Source organism: Podarcis bocagei (genome assembly GCF_964188305.1).
Source record: "Podarcis bocagei genome assembly, chromosome: Z".
Classification (NCBI taxonomy): domain Eukaryota; kingdom Metazoa; phylum Chordata; class Lepidosauria; order Squamata; family Lacertidae; genus Podarcis; species Podarcis bocagei.
This window is the reverse complement of record NC_138140.1, coordinates 3,359,280-3,381,598: the sequence shown is the minus strand read 5'-3', so window position 1 is coordinate 3,381,598 and position 22,319 is coordinate 3,359,280. Positions and strand designations below refer to the sequence as shown.

Here is a 22,319-nt window from a genome sequence, read left to right as displayed (position 1 = left end):
CCTCAGCTTACCCCATCCAATGGGCAGTTCACTCTTCCCCTGGGCGCAGGGCACACACACCGACTACCCTGGGCACCTGAGGGCTAGCTACGCAGCCGCAAAGTGAATAAGGTAATACTGAAAACAATAACACACTTCTTCCCCAGTTTTAAAGACCATGGATTGCCTAATTAGCCAAAGGTCTGGGAGAAGGCTTGGCGCCTAAATATATGTAGAGAATGTGCCAGGCAAGCCTCCCTGGAGAGTGTTATGTACTAAAGTTCTCACCCTGGGCCAGCAGGGGGATACTGTAGATAGTTCAGGTCCACATATGCAAATAAGGGATCGAAAGTGACGTTCAGTGATTGGATAGTTACAGAAAATGGTTACTGTTGCATTCTAGTGGAGCTCTATATAAGCAGGCTGGCTGAACCCTTCAGTTCAGTTCTGGCCTGGCCTGTGAATAAACAAGAGCTGTTTGAAGAATCGCTGTGTCGTCTGATATGTTCACCCACAACTTAACAGTGGTGACGAAGGTGGGATGGATGGACAACAGAGCACAGCCAGATTCAGCCACCCTCTGAATGAGGAGCCAACACAGAAAAGGCCCGTTCTAATGTTGCCACCCTCGGGACCTCTCATAGGAGGCACACAAAGAAGGGTTTTCAATGATGCAGGGTTCAAGTTAGTTCATACACAGTGGAACCTCGTTTGTCAAACATACTCCGTTCCGGAAGACCGTTCGACTTCCGAAACATTCAGCAAACGAAGCGCAAAGGGCGGTTGGCAAAGTTAATGCAGAAAAAAATAAGAAAAAAACGCAGCAGAAGCCGTTTGACTTCTGAGGCGTGCTCGAAAATGGAAGCAATTACTTCCGGGTTTTTGGCGTCCAGAAACCGAAACGTTCGACTTCCAAGATGCTCAAAAACTGAGGTGCCGCTGCATTGCATTTTTATGCAATATATTGATTAAAACATTGGTTTTAATTATGATTGCACAACATGCAGTGGTAGCAACTCCTGAGAAGTAAAATTTCACTTAGTGAAAAGTTAAAGCAGATTAAAGGTGCTTTCAAGGTGTCACTATTGTGGGGTGGAGTTCAATCACCTGCTGGCAACTTTAGGTTGTCTTTGTTTATTTTGCTCATTCCATCTATATCCCACCTCTTCCTCCAAGGAGCTTGGGGTGGTGTCCATGGTTCTCCCCCTCCTTATTTAATTCCCACAACACAGGGTAGGTTAGGCTGAGAGGTAGCAACACACCCAGTGAGCCTCATGGCCAAGGAGGGTGGGTGTGGAATTTGAACCCTGGTCTCTCAAATCATAGTCTGGCACTCTAACCACTCTAACCAAAATGTGGGGTATAAATAAATACATTAAAAATATTAATGTTAATGATGATAATAATAATAATAAATGTTTATTTATATCCCGCCCTCCCCTGCCGAAGCCGTGCTCAGGGCAGCTAACAACAATAAAATAATACAACATTCTAAAATCATTTCCTTATAAAATTAATTCAAATCAAATTGATGGCAACCATTGGGCTAGAGTTCTGTGAAGATTGCCAAAGGAGGGAGTCAGGCTGTGCCCTGGCCAAAGGCTTGGTGGAACAGTTCTGTCTTGCAGGCCCTGTGGAAAGATGTCAAGTCCCGCAGGGCCCTGGTCTCTTGTGACAGAGCGTTCCACCAGATTGGAGCCACAGCCCAAAAAGCCGTGGTATTATGATAATACCACACTGGCATATATGCAGATCATTTTTTATACATTTGGGATTATTTTGGGCGGTTTTTTGTTGTTGTTCTGTTTTTACATTTGGGAGCATTTTACATTCATTTTTACTGTGAAGTCTCTTCAATATATTTTATGAGAAGCAATTCATAGATAGACTCCAATAAACGAACATTCACTGTGTTGCAGTACACTCATCACACTGCAGTGTTAAAGGAGATTATTAGTACTAGTAGGAAGCAATTTCTAGGGGGAGCTGCCAGCCTCGTTTCCTGTGCCTTCAACTGAAAAAATCTGATCACCCTAATTGCATCTGAATTGACAGATGCAAGCGAATAGACGGTCCCTGCAAGCATTGCGGAATCAATTTGGCGCCCTCCTGATGTTGGACTCTAACTCCCATCAGCCTAAGCCAGTGTGCATGATGGGAGCTGTAGTCCTACGCCACCGCGTAGGCTGCTCCTGACGAGAAGGTTGATGACGGAGGGGAGGAAAGGTCAAAATCTGTGACTTTGACAAGCCACGCCCCTTCTGCTTAAATTATATGGTTATGGAGAGGGTGGGCACTAGGCAAAGATCGGAAGGGCGAGAAACTATCTTCATAATTGGAAGCTGCACCGTAAAATGCATACAGATCACCAAACTGGAGGCCTTTTTTGTGCGTTTCTGAAGTTCCTCCTTTGCAAAGAAAACAGGGAGGTTTTATTTTGTCATGCTGGATTGTGTTTGAATTTTTATTGCAGGTTGCATAAACGCTCTTGCAATGCTAGGGATAAGAGTTATTCTCAGTATCATAATCATAACCAACCCACTCATACCCACCTTAGTTTTCTTTCCGAGTAAAGCATGCATAGGTAAAGGGATCCCTGACCATTAGGTTCAGTCGTGGCCGACTCTGGGGTTGCGGCGCTCATCTCGCTTTACTGGCCGAGGGAGCCGGCGTACAGCTTCCGGGTCATGTGGCCAGCATGACTAAGCCGCTTCTGGCGAACCAGAGCAGCGCATGGAAATGCCGTTTACCTTCCCGCCAGAGTGGTACCTATTTATCTACTTGCACTTTGATGTGCTTTCGAACTGCTAGGTTGGCAGGAGAACTGCTAGGTCGAACTGCTAGGTTGGCAGGAGAAACTGCTAGGTTTCGAACTGCTAGGTTGGCAGGAGAAACTGCTAGGTTGGCAGGAGAAAGCCCTACTAAGTGCAATGAAAGAAACTGACACCCCCCCCAACACACACAAAGTGGGCGCTGCATCCCCGAGTGGACGGCTCAGGGCCCACGTGCCATGCTGCAATCTCCCCTCCCCACGCACTTTCATGGGAGCATGACCCATCAAATTCGGTGCAACTTCCTTCCTGGTACCCCTACATTAGGGGCAACTAGCCTAGACAGGCTCAAGTGAGAGTAATCCCCCTTGAAATGATTCTCACAGCCTGATTTGCCTCAGGATTGAAGACATTTTCAGGTGAAGACATTTTCAGTCGCGTTTTCTTCTCCCTTTTTTACCGCTTTTAAAAAATATTTGTTGCTGCCGAATGTCATTTTCTTTTTCTAATTTATCTAAAATGTAAAATCTATTGTTGGAGTGGCATACAAAGGATGAACAAGTTAAATCTGTGATGATAGATTGGGCAAGAGATGTGGGACATAACATAATGTTTGAAGACTGGGAAAGGTTGTGGAGGAAAGAGGTCAAGTGTACTGCATGTACGGTGTTAAAGGAAAATATTATGAAAATGATGTATAGATGGTACTTAACTCCTGTAAAATTAGCAAAGATATATCACAATAGTGATAATCTATGTTGGAAATGTAAAGAAAAAGAAGGAACCTTTTATCATATGTGGTTGACCTGCACCAAGGTGAAAAACTTCTGGGAGAAGATTTATAATGAATTGAAAAAAATGTTGAAATATACATTTATTAAGAAACCAGAGGCCTTTCTTCTTGGAATAACAGGTTTGGAAATTGCCCAAGAAAGATGTTAGATTGTTTTTGTACGCCACAACTGCTGCTAGGATTTTATTGGCCAAGAATTGGAAAACACAAGAAGTGCCAAGTGTGGAGGAATGGCAGATGAAGATCATAGAATCATAGAATCATAGAATCATAGAGTTGGAAGAGACCACAAGGGCCATCGAGTCCAACCCCCTGCCAAGCAGGAAACACCATCAGAGCACTCCTGACATATGGTTGTCAAGCCTCTGCTTAAAGACCTCCAAAGTAGGAGACTCCACCACACTCCTTGGCAGCAAATTCCACTGTCGAACAGCTCTTACTGTCAGGAAGTTCTTCCTAATGTTTAGGTGGAATCTTCTTTCTTGTAGTTTGGATCCATTGCTCCGTGTCCGCTTCTCTGGAGCAGCAGAAAACAACCTTTCTCCCTCCTCTATGTGACATCCTTTTATATATTTGAACATGGCTATCATATCACCCCTTAACCTCCTCTTCTCCAGGCTAAACATGCCCAGCTCCCTTAGCCGTTCCTCATAAGGCATCGTTTCCAGGCCTTTGACCATTTTGGTTGCCCTCCTCTGGACACGTTCCAGTTTGTCAGTGTCCTTCTTGAATTGTGGTGCCCAGAACTGGACACAGTACTCCAGGTGTGGTCTGACAAGAGCAGAATACAGTGGCACTATTACTTCCCTTGATCTAGATGCTATACTCCTATTGATGCAGCCCAGGATTGCATTGGCTTTTTTAGCTGCCGCGTCACACTGTTGGCTCATGTCAAGTTTGTGGTCAACCAAGACTCCTAGATCCTTTTCACATGTACTGCTCTCAAGCCAGGTGTCACCCATCTTGTATTTGTGCCTCTCATTTTTTTTGCCCAAGTGCAATACTTTACATTTCTCCCTGTTAAAATTCATTTTGTTTGTTTTTGCCCAGTTCTCTAATCTGTCAAGGTCGTTTTGAAGTGTGATCCTGTCCTCTGGGGTGTTAGCCACCCCTCCCAGTTTGGTGTCATCTGCAAATTTGATCAGGATGCCCTTGAGTCCATCATCCAAGTCGTTGATAAAGATGTTAAATAAGACCGGGCCCAAGACAGAACCCTGTGGCACCCCACTAGTCACTCTTCTCCAGGATGAAGAGGAACCATTGATGAGCACCCTTTGGGTTCGGTCAGTCAGCCAGTTACAAATCCACTGAGTGGTAGCAGAGTCAAGACCGCATTTTACCAGCTTCTTTACAAGAATATCATGGGGCACCTTGTCAAATGCCTTGCTGAAATCAAGATAGGCTATATCCACTGAGTTCCCTTCATCTACCAGGCTTGTAATTCTGTCAAAAAATGAGATCAGGTTAGTCTGACATGACTTATTTTTCAGAAATCCATGCTGACTATCGGTGATCACAGCATTCCTTTCTAGGTGCTCACAGACTGTTTGCTTAATGATCTGCTCCAGAATCTTCCCTGCTATTGATGTCAGACTGACTGGGCGGTAATTATTTGGGTCCTCTCTTTTCCCCTTTTTGAAAATAGGGACAACATTTGCCCTCCTCCAGTCTGCCGGGACTTCGCCTGTTCTCCAGGATTTCTCGAAGATGACTGCCAGTGGTTCTGAGATCACATCTGCCAGTTCTTTTAATACTCTTGGATGCAGTTCATCTGGCCCTGGAGACTTGAATACATCTAAACTAGCCAAATATTCTTGTACTGTCTCCTTAGTTATTCTGGGCTGTGTTTCCTTTGCTGAATCATTTGCTCCAAATTCTTCAGGTCGGGCATTGTTTTCTTTATCGGAGAAGACTGAGGCAAAGAAGGCATTGAGGAGTTCAGCCCTTTCTGTGTCCCCTGTTTGCATTTCACCATCTTCTCCTCTGAGTGACCCCACTGTTTCTTTGTTCTTCCTTTTGCTACGAACATACCCATAAAAGCCTTTTTTGTTGCTTTTAACCTCTCTAGCAAGCCTGAGTTCATTCTGTGCTTTAGCTTTTCTGACTTTGTGTCTACACGTGCTGGCTATTTGTTTGAATTCCTCTTTGGTGGTTTCCCCCCTTTTCCATTTTTTGTACACATCCTTTTTTAATCTTAATTCAGTTAAAAGTTCTTTAGATAGCCACCCTGGCTTCTTTAGGCACCTTCCATGTTTCCGTCTCATTGGTATTGCCTGACGTTGTGCTTTTACTATCTCCCTCTTAACAAACTCCCAGCCATCATGAACTCCCTTTCCTTTTAGTATTGCTGTCCATGGGATCTCACCCAGCACTTCCCTAAGTTTTATGAAGTCGGCTTTCTTAAAGTCAAGAAATTGAGTCCTAGTATGCTTGGCTGCTCCTTTCCGCTGTATAGTAAACTTCAGAAGAGCATGATCACTCGCGCCTAATGATCCTTCCACTTCTACCCCACTAACCAGGTCATCAACATTGGTTAGGACCAGATCTAAAATGGCTGTTCCTCTTGTTGCTTCTCCCACTTTCTGGACAATGAAGTTGTCTGCAAGGCCAGTGAGGAATCTGTTTGACCTTATGCTCTTGGCTGAGTTTGACGTCCAACAAATATCCGGGTAATTGAAGTCCCCCATTACTACTATCTCCCTTCCTTTTGCATGCTTGGCCATCTGTTCCAGGAAGGCATCATCTATGTCCTCCGTTTGGCTTGGGGATCTATAGTAAACTCCCACAATGAGGTCTCTGTTATTCTTCTCTCCCTTAATTTTGACCCAAATGCTCTCACATTGGCTTTGAGGTTCTAAATCTTGGATCTCTTCACAGGTATACACATCCCTGACATATAACGCCACTCCTCCTCCTTTCTTGTCTGGTCTGTTTCTCTGAAATAGATTGTATCCCCCCATTATTACATTCCAATCGTGGGACTTATCCCACCAGGTTTCAGTGATGCCTATTATGTCATATTTAGTTTGCTGTACCAAGAGCTCAAGCTCATCTTGTTTATTTCCCATGCTTTGCGCATTAGTGTACAGACATTGAAGTCCATTAATCATTCCCCCGTGTCTCTTATTTAAGGATTTTTTCCTCCCACCACTAGGTCCGCGTGCTGTTTGCTCCATTTGGTCTATGACATTTGGATGATCATCTTCATTAATTGATAGACTCCTACCTTCAGGAGCACTGTCTCCCTCCCCCACATTAGTCAGTTTAAAGCCCTCCTGATGAGGTTTCTGAGATTTTTGGCAAAAACATTCCTCCCAACCGTTGTGAGGTGCAGCCCATCACTTGCCAGAAGTCCATCTTCAAGAAACTGCAGTCCGTGATCTAAGAATCCAAACCGTTCCTGTTTACACCATTTGCGAAGCCAGCTGTTCACTTCCACTATTTTCCCCTCTCTCCCTGGGCCACGTCGTTCAACTGGGAGGACAGACGAGATGACAATTTGTGCATTTAGTTGCTTCAATTTCCTGCCGAGAGCCTCGTAGTCTCTTTTGATCTTCTGGAGGCTATTGCTTGCAGTGTCATTGGTTCCCACATGAACCAAGAGGAAGGGGTATTTGTCAGTGGGTTTTATGATTCCTTGCAGTCGTTCAGTTACATCTTGGATCTTAGCCCCGGGGAGACAGCACACTTCCCGAGACATCTTGTCAGGCCCACAGATCACTGCTTCTGTTCCCCTCAGTAGGGAATCCCCTATCACCACTACACGCCTCCTCTTGGGTTTGGTCGGGGTTCTTCCGTGAGCTGTCCGTTCCAAGGTCGCCTGCACATTCCCTGAGGACTGACTTTGCTGCTCGTCTTCATATACCTGATCGACTGTAATGAGGGAGAGATCCTCAAATGGAGTCTGCTCTTCGTCTTCCATGCTAGGGGAGAGGACCTCAAAGCGATTGTGTATTTCTAAACAATCAGAGTGAACCCTGGGCCTCCTACTTCTTTGAGTCACGTTTCTCCATATATCTGGCTCCTGTGTTGATGAACTAGCCTCCTTCTCAGGGGAGTCCCCTGTCTCCTCCTTGGTGGGGACGGTGTGCTCTGTTGATGGACTTTTGGGAGCTAGCCGACCTGACTGTAAAAATCCTCGAACAGAAAGAGGAGGAGCATCAAGAAGAATGGAAGAAATTTAAGGACCATCTAGCTAGATATTCTAATATAACTTAAACAGAAATACTTGCAAGTATCAGGTTGGCTAAGGATTTAAATATGTGATGTTATAGAATAATATGTTTAAAGTTAAATATGAAAAGAAAGAAAGATGTTAACTAAGTAAATCTTATGAGAAATTAGTTTTGGAAAACTGTTACAATGACATACATTGAAACTCAGCCAGGGGGATTTGAGGAAGTCGCCTAACAATGTTAACAAAAGTGGAATTATTACAGTTAGCATCTATGTTTGTTTGTTTGTTTGTTTGTGTTTGTTATTAATTTGGAAAATTCAATAAAAAAATGGGGGGGGGGGGAGAATGTCATTTTCTTTTTCTGCATTATATTTCAGATCCCTTTCTGTATTTCTTTCATTTTAGTTTTTAACTTGTGAACCACGCAGAGGACTTTTGTCGTTAGGTGGCATATGAATGAATACTGGAAAGAAACAAACAAACAGATGATGGGAAGAACCACGTTGAGAAATAGTCAAAATAAAAAAATTCCTTCCAGTAGCACCTTAAAGACCAACTAAGTTAGTTCTTGGTATGAGCTTTCGTGTGCATGCACACTTCTTGCATGCACACGAAAGCTCATACCAAGAACTAACTTAGTTGGTCTTTAAGGTGCTACTGGAAGGAATTTTTTTATTTTGACTATGGCAGACCAACACGGCTACCTATCTACTGTTGAGAAATAGGTGGGCGATAAACCAAATTCGTTACATTACTGCGCAGCGCGGCGCATGCGATGCAATGCGATTTTAAAAATAAACAAATCAGTGCGCACGTGCATTTCAGGCCGGAACTTCAAACATCTTGCAAATCTGGTAGGGGCCCTGTCTCTTTAAATCCCCTTTTGTTATATTCCTAAACTTCCGGACCCTCCCGCGCCGCTTTTTTCCCACCGGAGAGCGAAGATGGCAGCGTCTTGCTGCGGCAGCTGCGTGAAGGGCTTCTGCCAAATTGCGCGAAGGGGTCTCCTGGTCTCCGTGGGGGCCGGGAGCCGGGGCCGTTGCATCGCCTCCTCCGGCGCGGGCAGCTATGGGCGAGGCTGGCCCGGGGCAGGGAGACCCCTTCTGCTGGGGGCAGTCTTTGCCCTTGGGGGCGCCTTTGGCACTTACCGGACCCTCCAGCGCCGCTTCCGAGGCCAGAACCCTCTCGCCAGGCAAGAGGCGTCCAAGGTGAGGCGGGAAGGGAAGCGGAACGGGGCGCTCTCCTCCGGGGAAGGTTTCTGCCGGCGCCTCTTTCGTTGCGCGGCTCCTGAATGGCAGCGGGTTGGGCTAGATGACCACTGGGGGTACCCCTTCTCGTCTCCGCAGTTTTGTGAAGCTCCCTTCCAGCTGGTAACAAAGGAAGGATGGGCTTGGAGCGGCCTGCTCTGGCTGGCAATGCGTTTGGCACCAGTTTGGCGGCACGTGCCAAAAAGTGCAGTGCAATGCAGTCCATAATAATATACGCAGTGGTTTTTTTCTGGGGGGACGCAAGGGTATGTTTAGATTCCTAAACATTTTAGGGATCTTTGTATTTTTTGTCCATTTACTATATTTATTTCCCCCGATTTGAACTTTCAAATTGTGATTTTCTTGAGTCAAAATGAGAGTACCCTAAACATCTTATGTTTTAAAGAAAAAAGCGCTGATAAGATGTACCTAAAACCTCTTGCTTCTCTGGGTGGAGGACAGAGGCAAGGGAGAGTGTGCAGAAGCTTCTACTTTAATATGGGTGAAATTTACATTCATTGGTCCACCCACTTTTGCCTAAGGCTCTGCCTGCAACTGGCATGTGGCCCTCAGAAAGTTGCCTATGTGGAATTGTGGCCCTTGGGTCCACAGTGGCTGGCAGCAATGGCTCTGTTTCAGAGCAGGAGACATTCCCAGCTTGGAATTGCCACTGTGGGTTGTACCTGGGTCACAGCCCAGGTCATAAGGTGGGTCATGGGAGCAGAACGACCGCCATACAGTTCTATGTGGAGAAAGATGTTTGGGCTAAATAAAGGTTCTGGGTCTGCAAAGGTTGCAAATTGCTAACCCAACCTATTGGTGGTCTTCAGCCAGTGAGTTAGGCTTGCAGGCTGATCTCAGGTGAGTAGCAACAGCAGCATCACTGATACCATACTAATAAATGTATAAGTAAATTATTTTAAAAAATATTTCTGTGCTGTCATTTAAAGGTTTACAACAGGAGGTGGGGGACCATTTGAAATAGTGAATGCCCCATTCCAAAAAAGCAGAGTTTTAAACAGTAGTTTAAAACTCGTTACCTGTTTCTGTGTTGTTTTCTCATGAAAATCAATTTTTAAAAATTAAAAAAAAGAACTCTTGCCATCCATCTTACCTTGTAAGCAGTTTGAAACAGCCACCAGTGCAAACTGTTGTAGCTGAAAAATAAAAGTGATTCTCCATTGCATCTGGAGGGGAAATGCGGATTTGAAAAGTTTGAGCATGAGGAACCTGACGCTTATTCCACATATTTGGGATAGGGATAGGGAACAGAAGAGCTGTGCTCAATCTGGCTGATTCCGCATTCCCCTTTATGATGTGTAGTAAGTGGATAGAGTCAGTCAGTCAGTTTTATTGCACATAGCCAAAGGCTGCCGCAATGTACACAGAATCATTCAACAATTAAAAGAAAATACGCTTCATTAATACAAAAAAACTTACAACATTTATATTATCAAGACATTACCTTCTCTAATCAGAGAATAAAAGTACCTTAATATACAGGTTAAGACATTAAACAATAAAATTTATAGGCTAAAATCATCACTTGGCTACTAATATATTAAAAAATAATGTTAATTAATACAATGTGCAATTATATTCAGAGTTTGGTGATAAAGATAGAATATAGCTTGATGTAGATAGGGTCAAATAAATTCATCTCCTTTACAGTTGGAGGCTACCTTGGCTATATAATTTGCTCTAATTTTCCTAGCGGCAGTTGCAAAGAGTGCTACACGCCAGGTCACATACTTAGCTGTTTCTGCGAGGAGATATAAAAACACGTCAGAGGGGTTCTGGCCAGGGGACCTTGTCCTTATAGGTGCGAAAAATCGTTCTTTTGCTTCATTGTATAAGGGGCAGCGCAAGATATAATGCATAAGGTCCTCTACTTCAGGACATCCCCTAATGCAAACACGTTCATTTGTTGGTCTGCCTCTGTGTCTCCCATCTCTATAAGCAGATAGACTAGAGGAAAGTGTTTCTCCCTCTCTCATCACACTAGAAGTCAGGGTGGGACATCCAGTGAAGCTGAATGTTCAGGACCACCGGAGGAGAAAAAGAAGTCCATCAGAGGACGGTAATGGCCACCAACTTGGATGGCTTGAAATCAGGACTGGACAAATTCACGGAGGAGAATGCTATCCATGGCTCCCAGGCGTGATGGCTATGCCTTGCTTCCACGGTTGGAGGCGCTAATAATAATAATAATAATAATAATAATAATAATAATAATAATAATAATTTATTATTTATACCCCGCCCATCTGGCTGAATTCCCCCAGCCACTCTGGGCAGCTTCCAATCGAGTGTTAAAAACAATACAGCATTAAATATTAAAAACTTCCCTAAACAGGGCTGCCTTTTAAAGATAAGATAGCTGCTTATTTCCTTCACATCTGGTGGGAGGGCGTTCCACAGGGCAGGCGCCACTACCGAGAAGGCCCTCTGCCTGGTTCCCTGTAACTTTGCTTCTCACAGTGAGCGAACCACCAGAAGGCCCTCGGCGCTGGACCTCAGCATCCTGGCTGAACGATGGGGGTGGAGATGCTCCTTCAGGTATACAGGACCGAGGCCGTTTAGGGCTTTAAAGGTCAGCACCAACACTTTGAATTGTGCTCGGAAACTTACTGGGAGCTAATGCAGATCTCTCAGGACCGGTGTTACTTGGTCCCGGCGGCCTCTCCCAGTCACCAGGCTTTTGCTTTTGAATGCCAGTTGCTGGAGAATGCCCTTGTTCTTGGGAACTTCTCATGGGGGCATCTGGGTGGCCACCCTGAGAACCAGATGCTGGATGAAATGGACCCCCTTGGACTGATCCAGCAGAGCTCTTCTATTCTTATGTTCCTCAAAGTGGCCTGGGAGGTGCTGCCAGGAAGCCCCCCACCTCAGTAGAGAGCCAAAGCAAGGCTACTCGGGGTAGACTGCCTCTGGCCGTGCGGACTCCTTTAAGCTGTCGTAATAAGCAGCTTTTTGTAGCCTTATTCCTCTGCCTGTGAAAAACGCTGCTTTTTTTGGGAGGGGGGGGAGGTATTTCTTTAGCCAGATTAGTGATGCCCTTGACATCTCTGCCTGTTCAGCTCCCAGAGGAGAACCTGCAGTTGACCCTCTACCAGTACAAGACCTGCCCCTTCTGCAGCAAGGTCCGAGCTTTCCTGGATTACCATGGGCTGCCTTATGAAGTCGTGGAGGTGAATCCAGTCATGCAGAAAGAGATTAAGTTCTCTGCCTACAGGAAAGTGCCCATTCTCCTTGCCAGCGCTGGAAGCACAGTGGTGAGTTTCTGGTTGGGCAATTTAAGCTCCTTGGCTTATTTTACCTGGTGTGCCTGTCGCAGGGGGTGCAGAGAAGGGCCTAATATTCTAAGGGGATTCATAGTGTGTTTTAATTATGGATTTTTATACTATATATATTATATATTTCATGATCAACAGGGGTCTTGAACCCTGGTCTCCTAAGTCGCAGTCCAACATGCTAACCAATACTACCCCCTCCCCGCCACATGATCTTTCACTTTGGAAGTCTGAAGACAACTTCATTCACCTTTTTTATATAAAAAAAATTTGGTCAAGTGCCCGTGAAAAATAACTGATTCGTTTTATTTGGAGCATGTAAGCTTGCATTAATTTTATTGTGTCTACCTGATATTATCATGGTGTCTACCAAAGCAATGTAATGCATTCAAATACAGGATCAAAACCCTAAAGCAGAGCTTTCCAAACGTTTCATGTTTATGACACATTGTTTAGACATGCGTCATTTCGTAATACAGTAATTCCGCTTCACTAGCAAACTGGAGATTCAACTAACCTCTTTCCATCTGGGAAGAGTGCAGGGAGCATTCACACGACACATCTATAAACTGCAGCCAACACACTTAACATGTTGCGGCACACAGTTTGGAAAGCTCTGCCCTAAAGACAAAGCCTCTTCTAGGTTTGGTACCTACATGGATGAATCAAGTTTTTGTGTAACACTCTGCTTCGCTCTCTCCCCCCCCCCCATCCCCCAGCAATTGAATGACTCTTCTGTGATCATCAGTGCATTTAAATCCTACCTCGTTTCCAGGTAAGGGATTTTTTTTAAAAAAAATAAGATGCTGAGCTTATTACAAATAAAACCACCCTTATGTGTCTACAGATCGGTTTTTGTATCCCTTTACGATGCTGCGGTTTTAGGACTTGCTCCAAACACAAACTTGTCTGAAACTTGCCCCCCCCCCCAAATATGGAACCTAATCTTCTAGGGTAAAATAAGCTCCGGGAACAAAGGAACAGCAAATGGTCAGGCACTTTTTACTTGACTTGGTTTAGTTTTGTACACTGCTAAAACGATCGTGGAGATAGGACCCCACCATTCCAGAAGAACCCACGGATACACACTAGCTTCAGATAAATCTTGTTGTACTCTGGGGGGGGGGTACTTTTATGTATGTTGCACTTGAAAAGTGAAAAATAAAGGTGTGCTTTAAAAAAGAAGAAGCCATAATTAATTATTAGCTTCACCACTGAATTGATTTGAGGCTGGATCCTAGTTGGGTATTTCCCAGGTTGGCGTTTTGTGTGTGTGCAGCTCTTGAAACTAACAGATTACATTATCCATTTATGAAGCTCAGGATTTTATTTTTTGTTTCTTAGAATTCTTAAGCAATGCTGGGTACTTTCAGCTAGTCTGTTATATATTTTGGAAGGTTCACTTGTACGGACACCATTTTGAACCAATATGGCAGACGGAACCTTTCAAAACAGCACTGATTCTCTTGTTGTTTCTTCCAAGCTTTTGAGCAACACTAGGCACTTTCTGTTGGTGCCCAGAAATGATTGGTCAGAGTTAGTCTAACGTAATCATTGTCTTATTTCAGGAGATGTTCTTATTGAATCCCTCTCCTTCTGTCACTGCCTGGTCATGGGATTGGGAGGATGGAATATAAAGTGTGTGGTTGTTCTTTGACTTCTGCTTTTATTTCCCTAGGAGGAGTTTGGATGAGATTATGTCATACTACCCTGCTATGAAAGCCACAAATGACCGGGGCAAGGAGGTGATTGAGTTTGGCAACAAATACTGGCTTATGCTGGATGAAAAGGAGACTCGGAATCTTTATCCTGTCAAGGAAGCAAGGGTGTAGGTATTAACACAGTGACCCTTCCTTGGACAGCACAGTCTTGATCCTGCTGCCCCACGGCCGCTATTGTATAAGGAAAAACAGTTATGCAAGCTGTCCTTTTGATTATCTCTGTGTTCAGAAAAGTATGGGAGTCCCCACCCAAATTATCACTTCAGGATGTGAGATGGGATGGTTTGATTGCATGCTACCCTGTCCCCAAAAGCAGCTTATTAGAGAAAAATATTATACAGTGGTACCTCAGGTTACATACGCTTCAGATTACATACGCTTCAGGTTACAGACTCCGCTAACCCAGAAATAGTGCTTCAGGTTAAGAACTTTGCTTCAGGATGAGAACAGAAATCGTGCTCCGGCGGCGCAGCAGCAGCAGGAAGCCCCATTAGCTAAAGTGGTGCTTCAGGTTAAGAACAGTTTCAGGTTAAGTACGGACCTCTGGAATGAATTAAGTACTTAACCCGAGGTACCACTGTACTAGGATCCTTCTCAGCAGGCTTCCAACTGATGTGGGAAATTCTTGACACAGATGAGCATATGATATCAGCAATTGTGCTGGGATGTAAGGATTCCCGGGACCCCTGAGGTATCCTGGACCCAAGTTGTTCTGGGCTTTGTAAATCAATACAAGAACCTTGAACCTGACTTTGTAGCAAATGGGCAGCTGGAGCAGCTGTTTTAACAGTATGCAAGCTGTCCTTTTGATTATCTCTGTGTTCAGAAAAGTATGGGAGTCCCCACCCAAATTATCACTTCAGGATGTGAGATGGGATGGTTTGATTGCATGCTACCCTGTCCCCAAAAGCAGCTTATTAGAGAAAAATATTATACAGTGGTACCTCAGGTTACATACGCTTCAGATTACATACGCTTCAGGTTACAGACTCCGCTAACCCAGAAATAGTGCTTCAGGTTAAGAACTTTGCTTCAGGATGAGAACAGAAATCGTGCTCCGGCGGCGCAGCAGCAGCAGGAAGCCCCATTAGCTAAAGTGGTGCTTCAGGTTAAGAACAGTTTCAGGTTAAGTACGGACCTCTGGAATGAATTAAGTACTTAACCCGAGGTACCACTGTACTAGGATCCTTCTCAGCAGGCTTCCAACTGATGTGGGAAATTCTTGACACAGATGAGCATATGATATCAGCAATTGTGCTGGGATGTAAGGATTCCCGGGACCCCTGAGGTATCCTGGACCCAAGTTGTTCTGGGCTTTGTAAATCAATACAAGAACCTTGAACCTGACTTTGTAGCAAATGGGCAGCTGGAGCAGCTGTTTTAACAGTGGTATTGCATGTTCTCACAACTAGAAGCTCCCATCAGCAATCTGGCTGCAGCATTTTGCACCAGCTGTAGCTTCTGAAACAGACCCATCGCGTGCACCGGAAGCATTTGCTGTGTAAAACAATAAGATGGTAAAAAATTGAAATAAAATATATATGATGGTGAACTCAGTAATGTAAAACGTTATGTGTATTTTCTTGTACTTTGTTGCCATAGTGCACAGTAAACAAGCTCTACTTTTCTATAAACAAATTATTTTGTCTTTCGGAAGCAGATTCCTCCCCTGTCCCAAGTCTTGTGCTGATCTTATTATTTATTTCATAAAATGTGTGTACATTTTGATGGTAAGACAAAACAATCTCAGAGTGGTTTAGCTGTGATCTGCTCTTATCTGTGTTTTGGAATGTGGTGCTGGGATCAGCCACTGTGTTGTTCTTTGGATATTGTTAGGCTCCAACTCCCATCAACCCCAGCTAGCGTGGCCAATGGCCACGGAGGGTGGAAGCTGTAATCCCAACAATACCTGGAGACACCACGTTGGCTTCTGATCTGTAGAATCATAGAATTGCAGAGTTGGAAGGGACCCTGAGAACCATCTAGTCCAGCCCCCTGCAAAGCAGGAATAGGCAGCTGTCCTATGTGGGTATCAAACCGGCAACCTTGGTGTTATCAGCACCACATTCTAGCCAACTGAGCTATCCAGGCTAATAGTTTAGTTTTAAGGGACTTTACAACCTGGCGGCACCATTTATCTCCCCACCCGGCTTTATCCAGCTCTTTGACGTCAATCCCATGTGCAAAAAACGTCTCGGCTTTTGCTGTCTTGTTTGCAGGGAGGAAATGAAATGGAGGCAGTGGGCGGACGATTGGCTTGTGCACCTCATCTCGCCCAATGTTTACCGCACGGCTGGCGAGGCCCTGGCATCTTTCGACTACATTGTACACGAGGGCAAGTTTGGCACAATCGAAGGCTTCTTTGCCAAATACGTTGGGGCTGCTGCGATGTTCTTCATCAGCAAAAGGCTAAAGGCCAGGTTGGTGCTTCTGAAATTTTAAGGCTCAAGGGTAACATCTTCGTTTTATCTTCCACTTCTCGACTTCAAGGACGGCCAGACTGCTGTCGGTTGTTGAAGTTAATCAGGGGCGGCCCATCCCATTTTGCCCCATGGAGAAACCAAGTAGCAATGTAGTACACAGGAACGCCCTGGCTCTTTCAGAACTTGTGGGTGCCAATGCGTTCTCTAAAGCATGAGTAGGCAAACTAAGGCTTGGGGGCCGGATCCAGCTCAATCGCCTTCTAAATCCATCCTGTGGATGGTCTGGGAATCAACGTGTTTTTACATGGGTAGAATGTGTGCTTTTATTTAAAATGCATCTCTGGGTTATTTGTGGGGCAGAGGAATTTGTTCATCCCCCCCAAAAAAAATATATAGTCCAGCCCCCCACAAGGTCTGAGGGACATTGGACCGGCCCCCTGCTGAAAAAGTTTGTTGACCCCTGCTGTAAAGCATAACTGCCCAGCTTCTCCAACCAGGGGTGGGGGAAATGAGTGGCTGTGTCGCATGCCAGAACACCTCCCTCTCGCCGCCGCCAGGGGAAGCAGTGGGGCAGGCAGAGCTCTTCCTCTTGCACTTTTGCCACTGGAGTTCCTTGACATGGTTCCCTTTTATGTCTGCTTGTGTTTGACCAAGTCATTAACCTTAATGTCTGGCACATATTTAAAAAGCAAGGGGCCTTAGGAATTCTTCCTGAAGTCAGTGAGATGATGATTCATCATGATGTACAGCAACCCTCCAGCTTCATTTTGCTGAGTAATATGGGAACACATTTATATGCTAACTTCTTTATTTACTTGGCAGATTTTGTATCTCACCTTTTTTGCCAAGACACCCAAACTGCTTTACAAATTTGAAACACTAAAAGAAAATAAAAGTGGATCCTCTCATGCTGTTTGAGAGCCGGTTGTACAAGGTCCCTGGCCTGAGCTTGTCTATTCGGTTCATATGTTAGTGGTCTTAATATTACACCCGATTGCCTCTGTTTGAATTTATGTTCTTGGCAGGACCTGATGGCTGATCTGTCTTCAGGATCAGCAGTCCCTCTTCAGTTTGCTCAGGAAGGTTCAGTTGCCGTCCCACCTAGATAATCATAAAAGGATCCTAGATGGAATCGTATTCTAGAGTAGACCCATTGCAATCAATGCTCAGGTCTAACCTAAGTCCATTTAATTCAGTGAATCCACTTTGAGTGTGACTTAGCCAGAGACAGCCCCTTTTCTGTTATCCTCTTTAAGATTCAGAATCCTTACAAGGATTCTGTGATATTGTCATAATGGGTACATTTGGGTAGCATCCAGTGGTAGCCCTATTAAATTAATGGACATTACTAACTTGGTAAGAACATAAAAGCCTTCTGTCCAGCTTCCTGTTCTCACAGTGGCCAACGTTATGTCCTGCAAGTGCAGCCTGGACAAGAGCACTCCCCTTCCCCACAACTGGTAACATTGATTAGAGTGGGTCTACTCTGAGTAGAACTTAGTTACCCATAACGCATTATTATGAACTGAATTCCAGTGTGTTAATTTTTTCTGTAATTCGCTTTGCCTGCAGGAAGATTTGAAAAAAATCTAATGAATTGACTAAACTGATCGTATGTCTCTGTTTTTAGTTTTGTTGCTTCTCATCCCTAGACTTGGAATCTTAACCAAAAAAAAAAAAAGTTTGCTGTTTTGCAAGCCGTGTCTAAAGTTGAAGAAATGTGAATGAAGGAAATTCATCAGTTGTGGAAGCTTTAAAGCCATCCCCCCGCCCCATTCTCTCTCTGCAGGCACCACCTGCAGGATAATGTCAGGGAAGACTTGTACAAAGCAGTGGACGACTGGGTGGAAGCTGTCGGCCACCACAGGATGTTCATGGGTGGATCTCAGCCAAACCTTGCAGATCTGGTAAGGACCTGGCAAGTGGCCATTGGAAACTACCACCATTCTGGGGAGGAATGGTGGCAGGCTAGTCATCGGCTGCTGACACTCCCATTGTTGTTTAGTCGTTTAGTCGTGTCCGACTCTTCGTGATCCCCTTGACCAGAGCACGCCAGGCACTTCTGTCTTCCACTGCCTCCCGCAGTTTCGTCAAACTCATGCTGGTCGCTTCGAGAACACTGTCCCACCATCTCATCCTCTGTCGTCCCCTTCTCCTTGTGCCCTCCATCTTTCCCAACATCAGGGTCTTTTCCAGGGAGTCTTCTCTTCTCATGAGGTGGCCAAAGTCTTGGAGTCTCAGCTTCAGGATCTGTCCTTCCAGTGAGCACTCAGGGCTGATTTCCTTCAGAATGGATAGATTTGATCTTCTTGCAGTCCATGGGACTCTCAAGAGTCTCCTCCAGCACCATAGAGATAATTAGGCAGTGATTAAAGGCAACCAAGGTATAAATCTTGATTGCCAAAACTCCCTTTTGAGATAAGTGGGGACAGAAATTAACCCCTCATGCTCAGAAGACATTCATCACACTGTGAACAAAGAAGTTTTCAGTGCGAGAATAGCGATATTGTGCAGGGACACTCATTGTTGTGTCATCCCATCCCCCGACGGTGAATGAAATTTAGTGAGACATGCTGGTATATCAGACAAAAAGCCACGGTTCCGAATAATACAACAGGTACTTCTATGTAAAAGAGAAAATAGGGCGGAAGTAATTGTAATCCGGAAAACTAATGCAGTGTTCTGCACAGGCTTCTGCCAGCTAGGGGAGGGCAAGGCACTTTGGGGAGGGGGGCCCAAAGCTCTTAAGGGGGGAGCTGGGCCCCCTCAGTATTGGGTGGTAACTTTGCATGCCTCTTCAGCACGTCACATGCTGTTGGTCCCCTCAATGGTGGGGGCAAGTTGGCACCTCTGGTTCTGCATATCTGAAGGCACCCATAAAGGGTCTGTGCCCTCCCTCTGCATCCAGCCTGACAGGCGAGAGCAGAAGGTGACAGGAAGGTGCTGGTCCATCTCCTTGTTCTTTCTGTTGCTTGCATGCTCAGGAAAGGCAGGTGTGTGCAGGCCCCAGCAAGGCCCAGAGGGTGATCAGTGGGCCTCCTTCAGGACTTTGGAATCATAGAGTTGGAAGGGACCCCAAGGGTCATCTAGTCCAACCCCCTACAATGCAGGAACATCAACTAAAGCATCCATGACTGATGGCCATCCAACCTCTGCTTAGAAACCTTCAAGGAAGGAGAGTCCACCACCTTCCGAGGGAGACCGTTCCACTGTGGAACAGCTCTTACTGCCAGAAATTTCTTCCTGATACTGAGTTGGAATCTCCTTTCTTGTAACTTGAAGCCATACTGACTTCCTTATGCTGGATCCAGTTTAGGCGACACAAGCAGACCATGGCTTAGTTGCCAGCACTGTATTCTGGGCTTGTGTGTTTATTTCCTTGCCTGCTTCAAGGTTCAGTATAACTGCTTGCCATTGAACTTGAATCGGGGAATGCAATGGTTACTGCAATGCATGGATTGCCTCCAAATCAGAATTGGAAGCCAACTGGCGTTTCTGGCAAACTCTGCTTTGCTGCAAGCCATGTTTGCCAGTTCAGGCAGGCAGTGGCTAGCGGTGGTTGTTGCAAGCTGGGAAGGACAGGGAGGTAACCTTGAGTCCATTAGCATGTGTACCAAGGGGACAGTCACAGCACCAAACTGTGGCTTGGCTGTGATGTCAACTCTAAGCCATCCATTACCACTGAGTTAAAGTTGTGACTGGAAAGATGCAACACAAACTAGGCCCTTTAGTAGAAAACGAAAGCTATGTCCAGAGGGAAGATGGGATCTGTTCCCTTTAAAACAGGGAAGTTGCTCTCCTTAACTTCAGTTCCATTAATCATGTAATGAAGGAGGCAAAAGAGGGAGTTTGAGTATTTCCACCACAGGTCTCTAGGACTTTGACGCACCCTTGTATGAGGGTACCCCAATAATTATGGGGTGTCCAAAACAGGGAATAGGTTGCTGGGGTCCTCAGTCTGATGCAGCAATGCTCTTCTTATGCTTCTATGCCCTGAGTCTTTGTCCAGTCCCTCCTTCTGAAGGTGTTCTTAGTTATGAGATGCTGGGAGTTGAAAATGGAAGCTTCTGCGATGCGCGTGTTTTCCCACTTGTAGCTGATGTTCTTCTCACCAGTTTTCTTCTCTGTTCTGTCTGCACAGGCGGTTTATGGAGTTTTGCGTGTCATGGAAGGCTTGGAAGCTTTTGATGACATGATGACCCACACCAAGGTCCAGCCTTGGTACCGTCGTATGGAGGCAGCCATTGGGCAGTCCAGAGTTGCCAAGCAGCACTCCAGATGCTAAAAACAACCCTTACATTGACCAGGAAAAGCTCATAAAGCAAAGCAGGACTTATTTATTTTCTAATTCCAAAGCCAAAAAGGGGTGTATGCAATGAGAGTCCACCACCAAAGGGGTCTTGGAAAAAGCAGTGGAACATGACGCATGGACTATTATTTGTAGAAAGCCTTAAGGGTACCATACTTGCTGAGTGAATTTTGATTGTTAGGCCCTTACTAGGCCCTTCTGCTTTGGGATTTGACTTTGTTTTTCCAAGTGTCTAAAACAACCTTGTCTGTCTGCAAAATATTTGCTTGGTCCTGGAGGAGGTGGAAGAAGTGTTTTCCTAGGGGTTCATTCTGCTGATGGGAAAGAGTCTGCCAGTTTCCAGGACACTGAGTCCTTCTTGTTGTTCAGAGTGAATAGATCTGAAGCCACACTCTGGTTGCTGCTTTTCTCTGGGTCCCTGTATGGCATGTGGGAGTTCTCCATTACCAGACTGTTGACCCAGAGAGGGTAACACAAACAAATAAAGAACAGTTAGCAAATAGTGTGCAATATTTATCTGAAGCAGGTGCAGGGAGAAGGCTGAAGTTTCTGGAAATGTGCCTTTGGGATAAAATAATGGTATTCTAGGAAAGAATGAGAACAGAAGAGCCTTTACTCTTGCTACCCATCAAAGGGATCTGTCAGAATTTCCAGATGAAAGGCAATTCCTTTTTAAATAAGGTGTGGGTTGTAAAATGTGGCGATGGCACACATCTGTGGTGGTCCGCCACGTAAAAGATTGCCTTATGTGGCATGCTAATGTTGGAGAAGGGTTGTAAAGTGTGAAGCAGCCCTCACACTTAGGAGGAGCACATGCAAGTTCTGTTCTTAAACCTGTTCAGCAGACACGGCTCACTTTGCAAAGGGTTTCAGTTACTTCGTTCTTTAGAGGGGGAGGAAAGGGGGATACAAGTGACAGCTCAATTAAAAACTGGATTAAGTTTATAGACGTGAGTTTCTTCAATGCAATTTGGCCTTTATTCGAGTCAGAGGCATACCTAGGTCCCTTGCACCCTTGGCAAGGAGCTGTCTTGGCACCTCCCCCTAGAAAAAAACACCACTTTACTGCACTAGCCACATGAGAAATTCCTATATTTTTATGAGACCCAAGTACTCAAAGGATCTGGAAGAAGGGTGAGACGAGGAAGGGTGAAAGGTGCAAGAGCACACACATGTACACCATACACTCCATAGTCTGATAGGTGATTTTTGCACCTGGAACCCTGGTGGGGGCTGGTTCCACCAACCCTTAGGGTTGCACCACCATGTGCAGTAGGGCTTACTTTCAAACAAATGCACACACGAGGTTGTGCTGCTGTTGACACATGCTCTGCTTTGTTCAGCCTGATCCCGAATCATTTTGGGATTGCAACCCTGGATACGTCCTCTGGTGTAACTTCGCTGCAGAATTCAGATAGGCAAACTCTGTCTTGGATAAAAGTATTGGTGTCAGTTGGGCTACTTGGAAATAAAGGTTTTCTTTTGATGGTTGAGCTTTCAGTGTCCTTATTGATCAGCTTCTATAACATGAAGCTAGCACATCTGATTACATTTCTAGACCAAAATGTTCCCACTAGGCTGGTTCCTTTGTAAGTGAACAGAGAAC

General features: G+C 45.1%; 1 protein-coding gene and 1 long non-coding RNA gene across 2 annotated transcripts in view; one reads left to right on the top strand and one right to left on the bottom strand.

Moving 5' to 3' along the window:
- Positions 1 to 8,633: 8,633 nt before the first annotated feature.
- PTGES2 (prostaglandin E synthase 2) lies at positions 8,634 to 22,203 on the top strand. The gene is made up of 7 exons (XM_081179822.1): positions 8,634 to 8,928; positions 12,048 to 12,242; positions 12,980 to 13,035; positions 13,939 to 14,088; positions 16,201 to 16,401; positions 18,194 to 18,311; positions 20,546 to 22,203. Exons 1-7 carry the CDS (start codon positions 8,665 to 8,667, stop codon positions 20,687 to 20,689), a joined length of 1,128 nt encoding a protein of 375 aa, XP_081035948.1. The 5' UTR covers positions 8,634 to 8,664; the 3' UTR covers positions 20,690 to 22,203.
- Positions 17,195 to 22,319, bottom strand: part of LOC308579087 — a 29,229-nt gene continuing 24,104 nt past the window's right edge. The window contains exon 2 of the long non-coding RNA XR_014004267.1: positions 17,195 to 17,505. This is a non-coding gene — a long non-coding RNA (uncharacterized lncRNA). The remainder of the gene's footprint in view (positions 17,506 to 22,319) is intronic.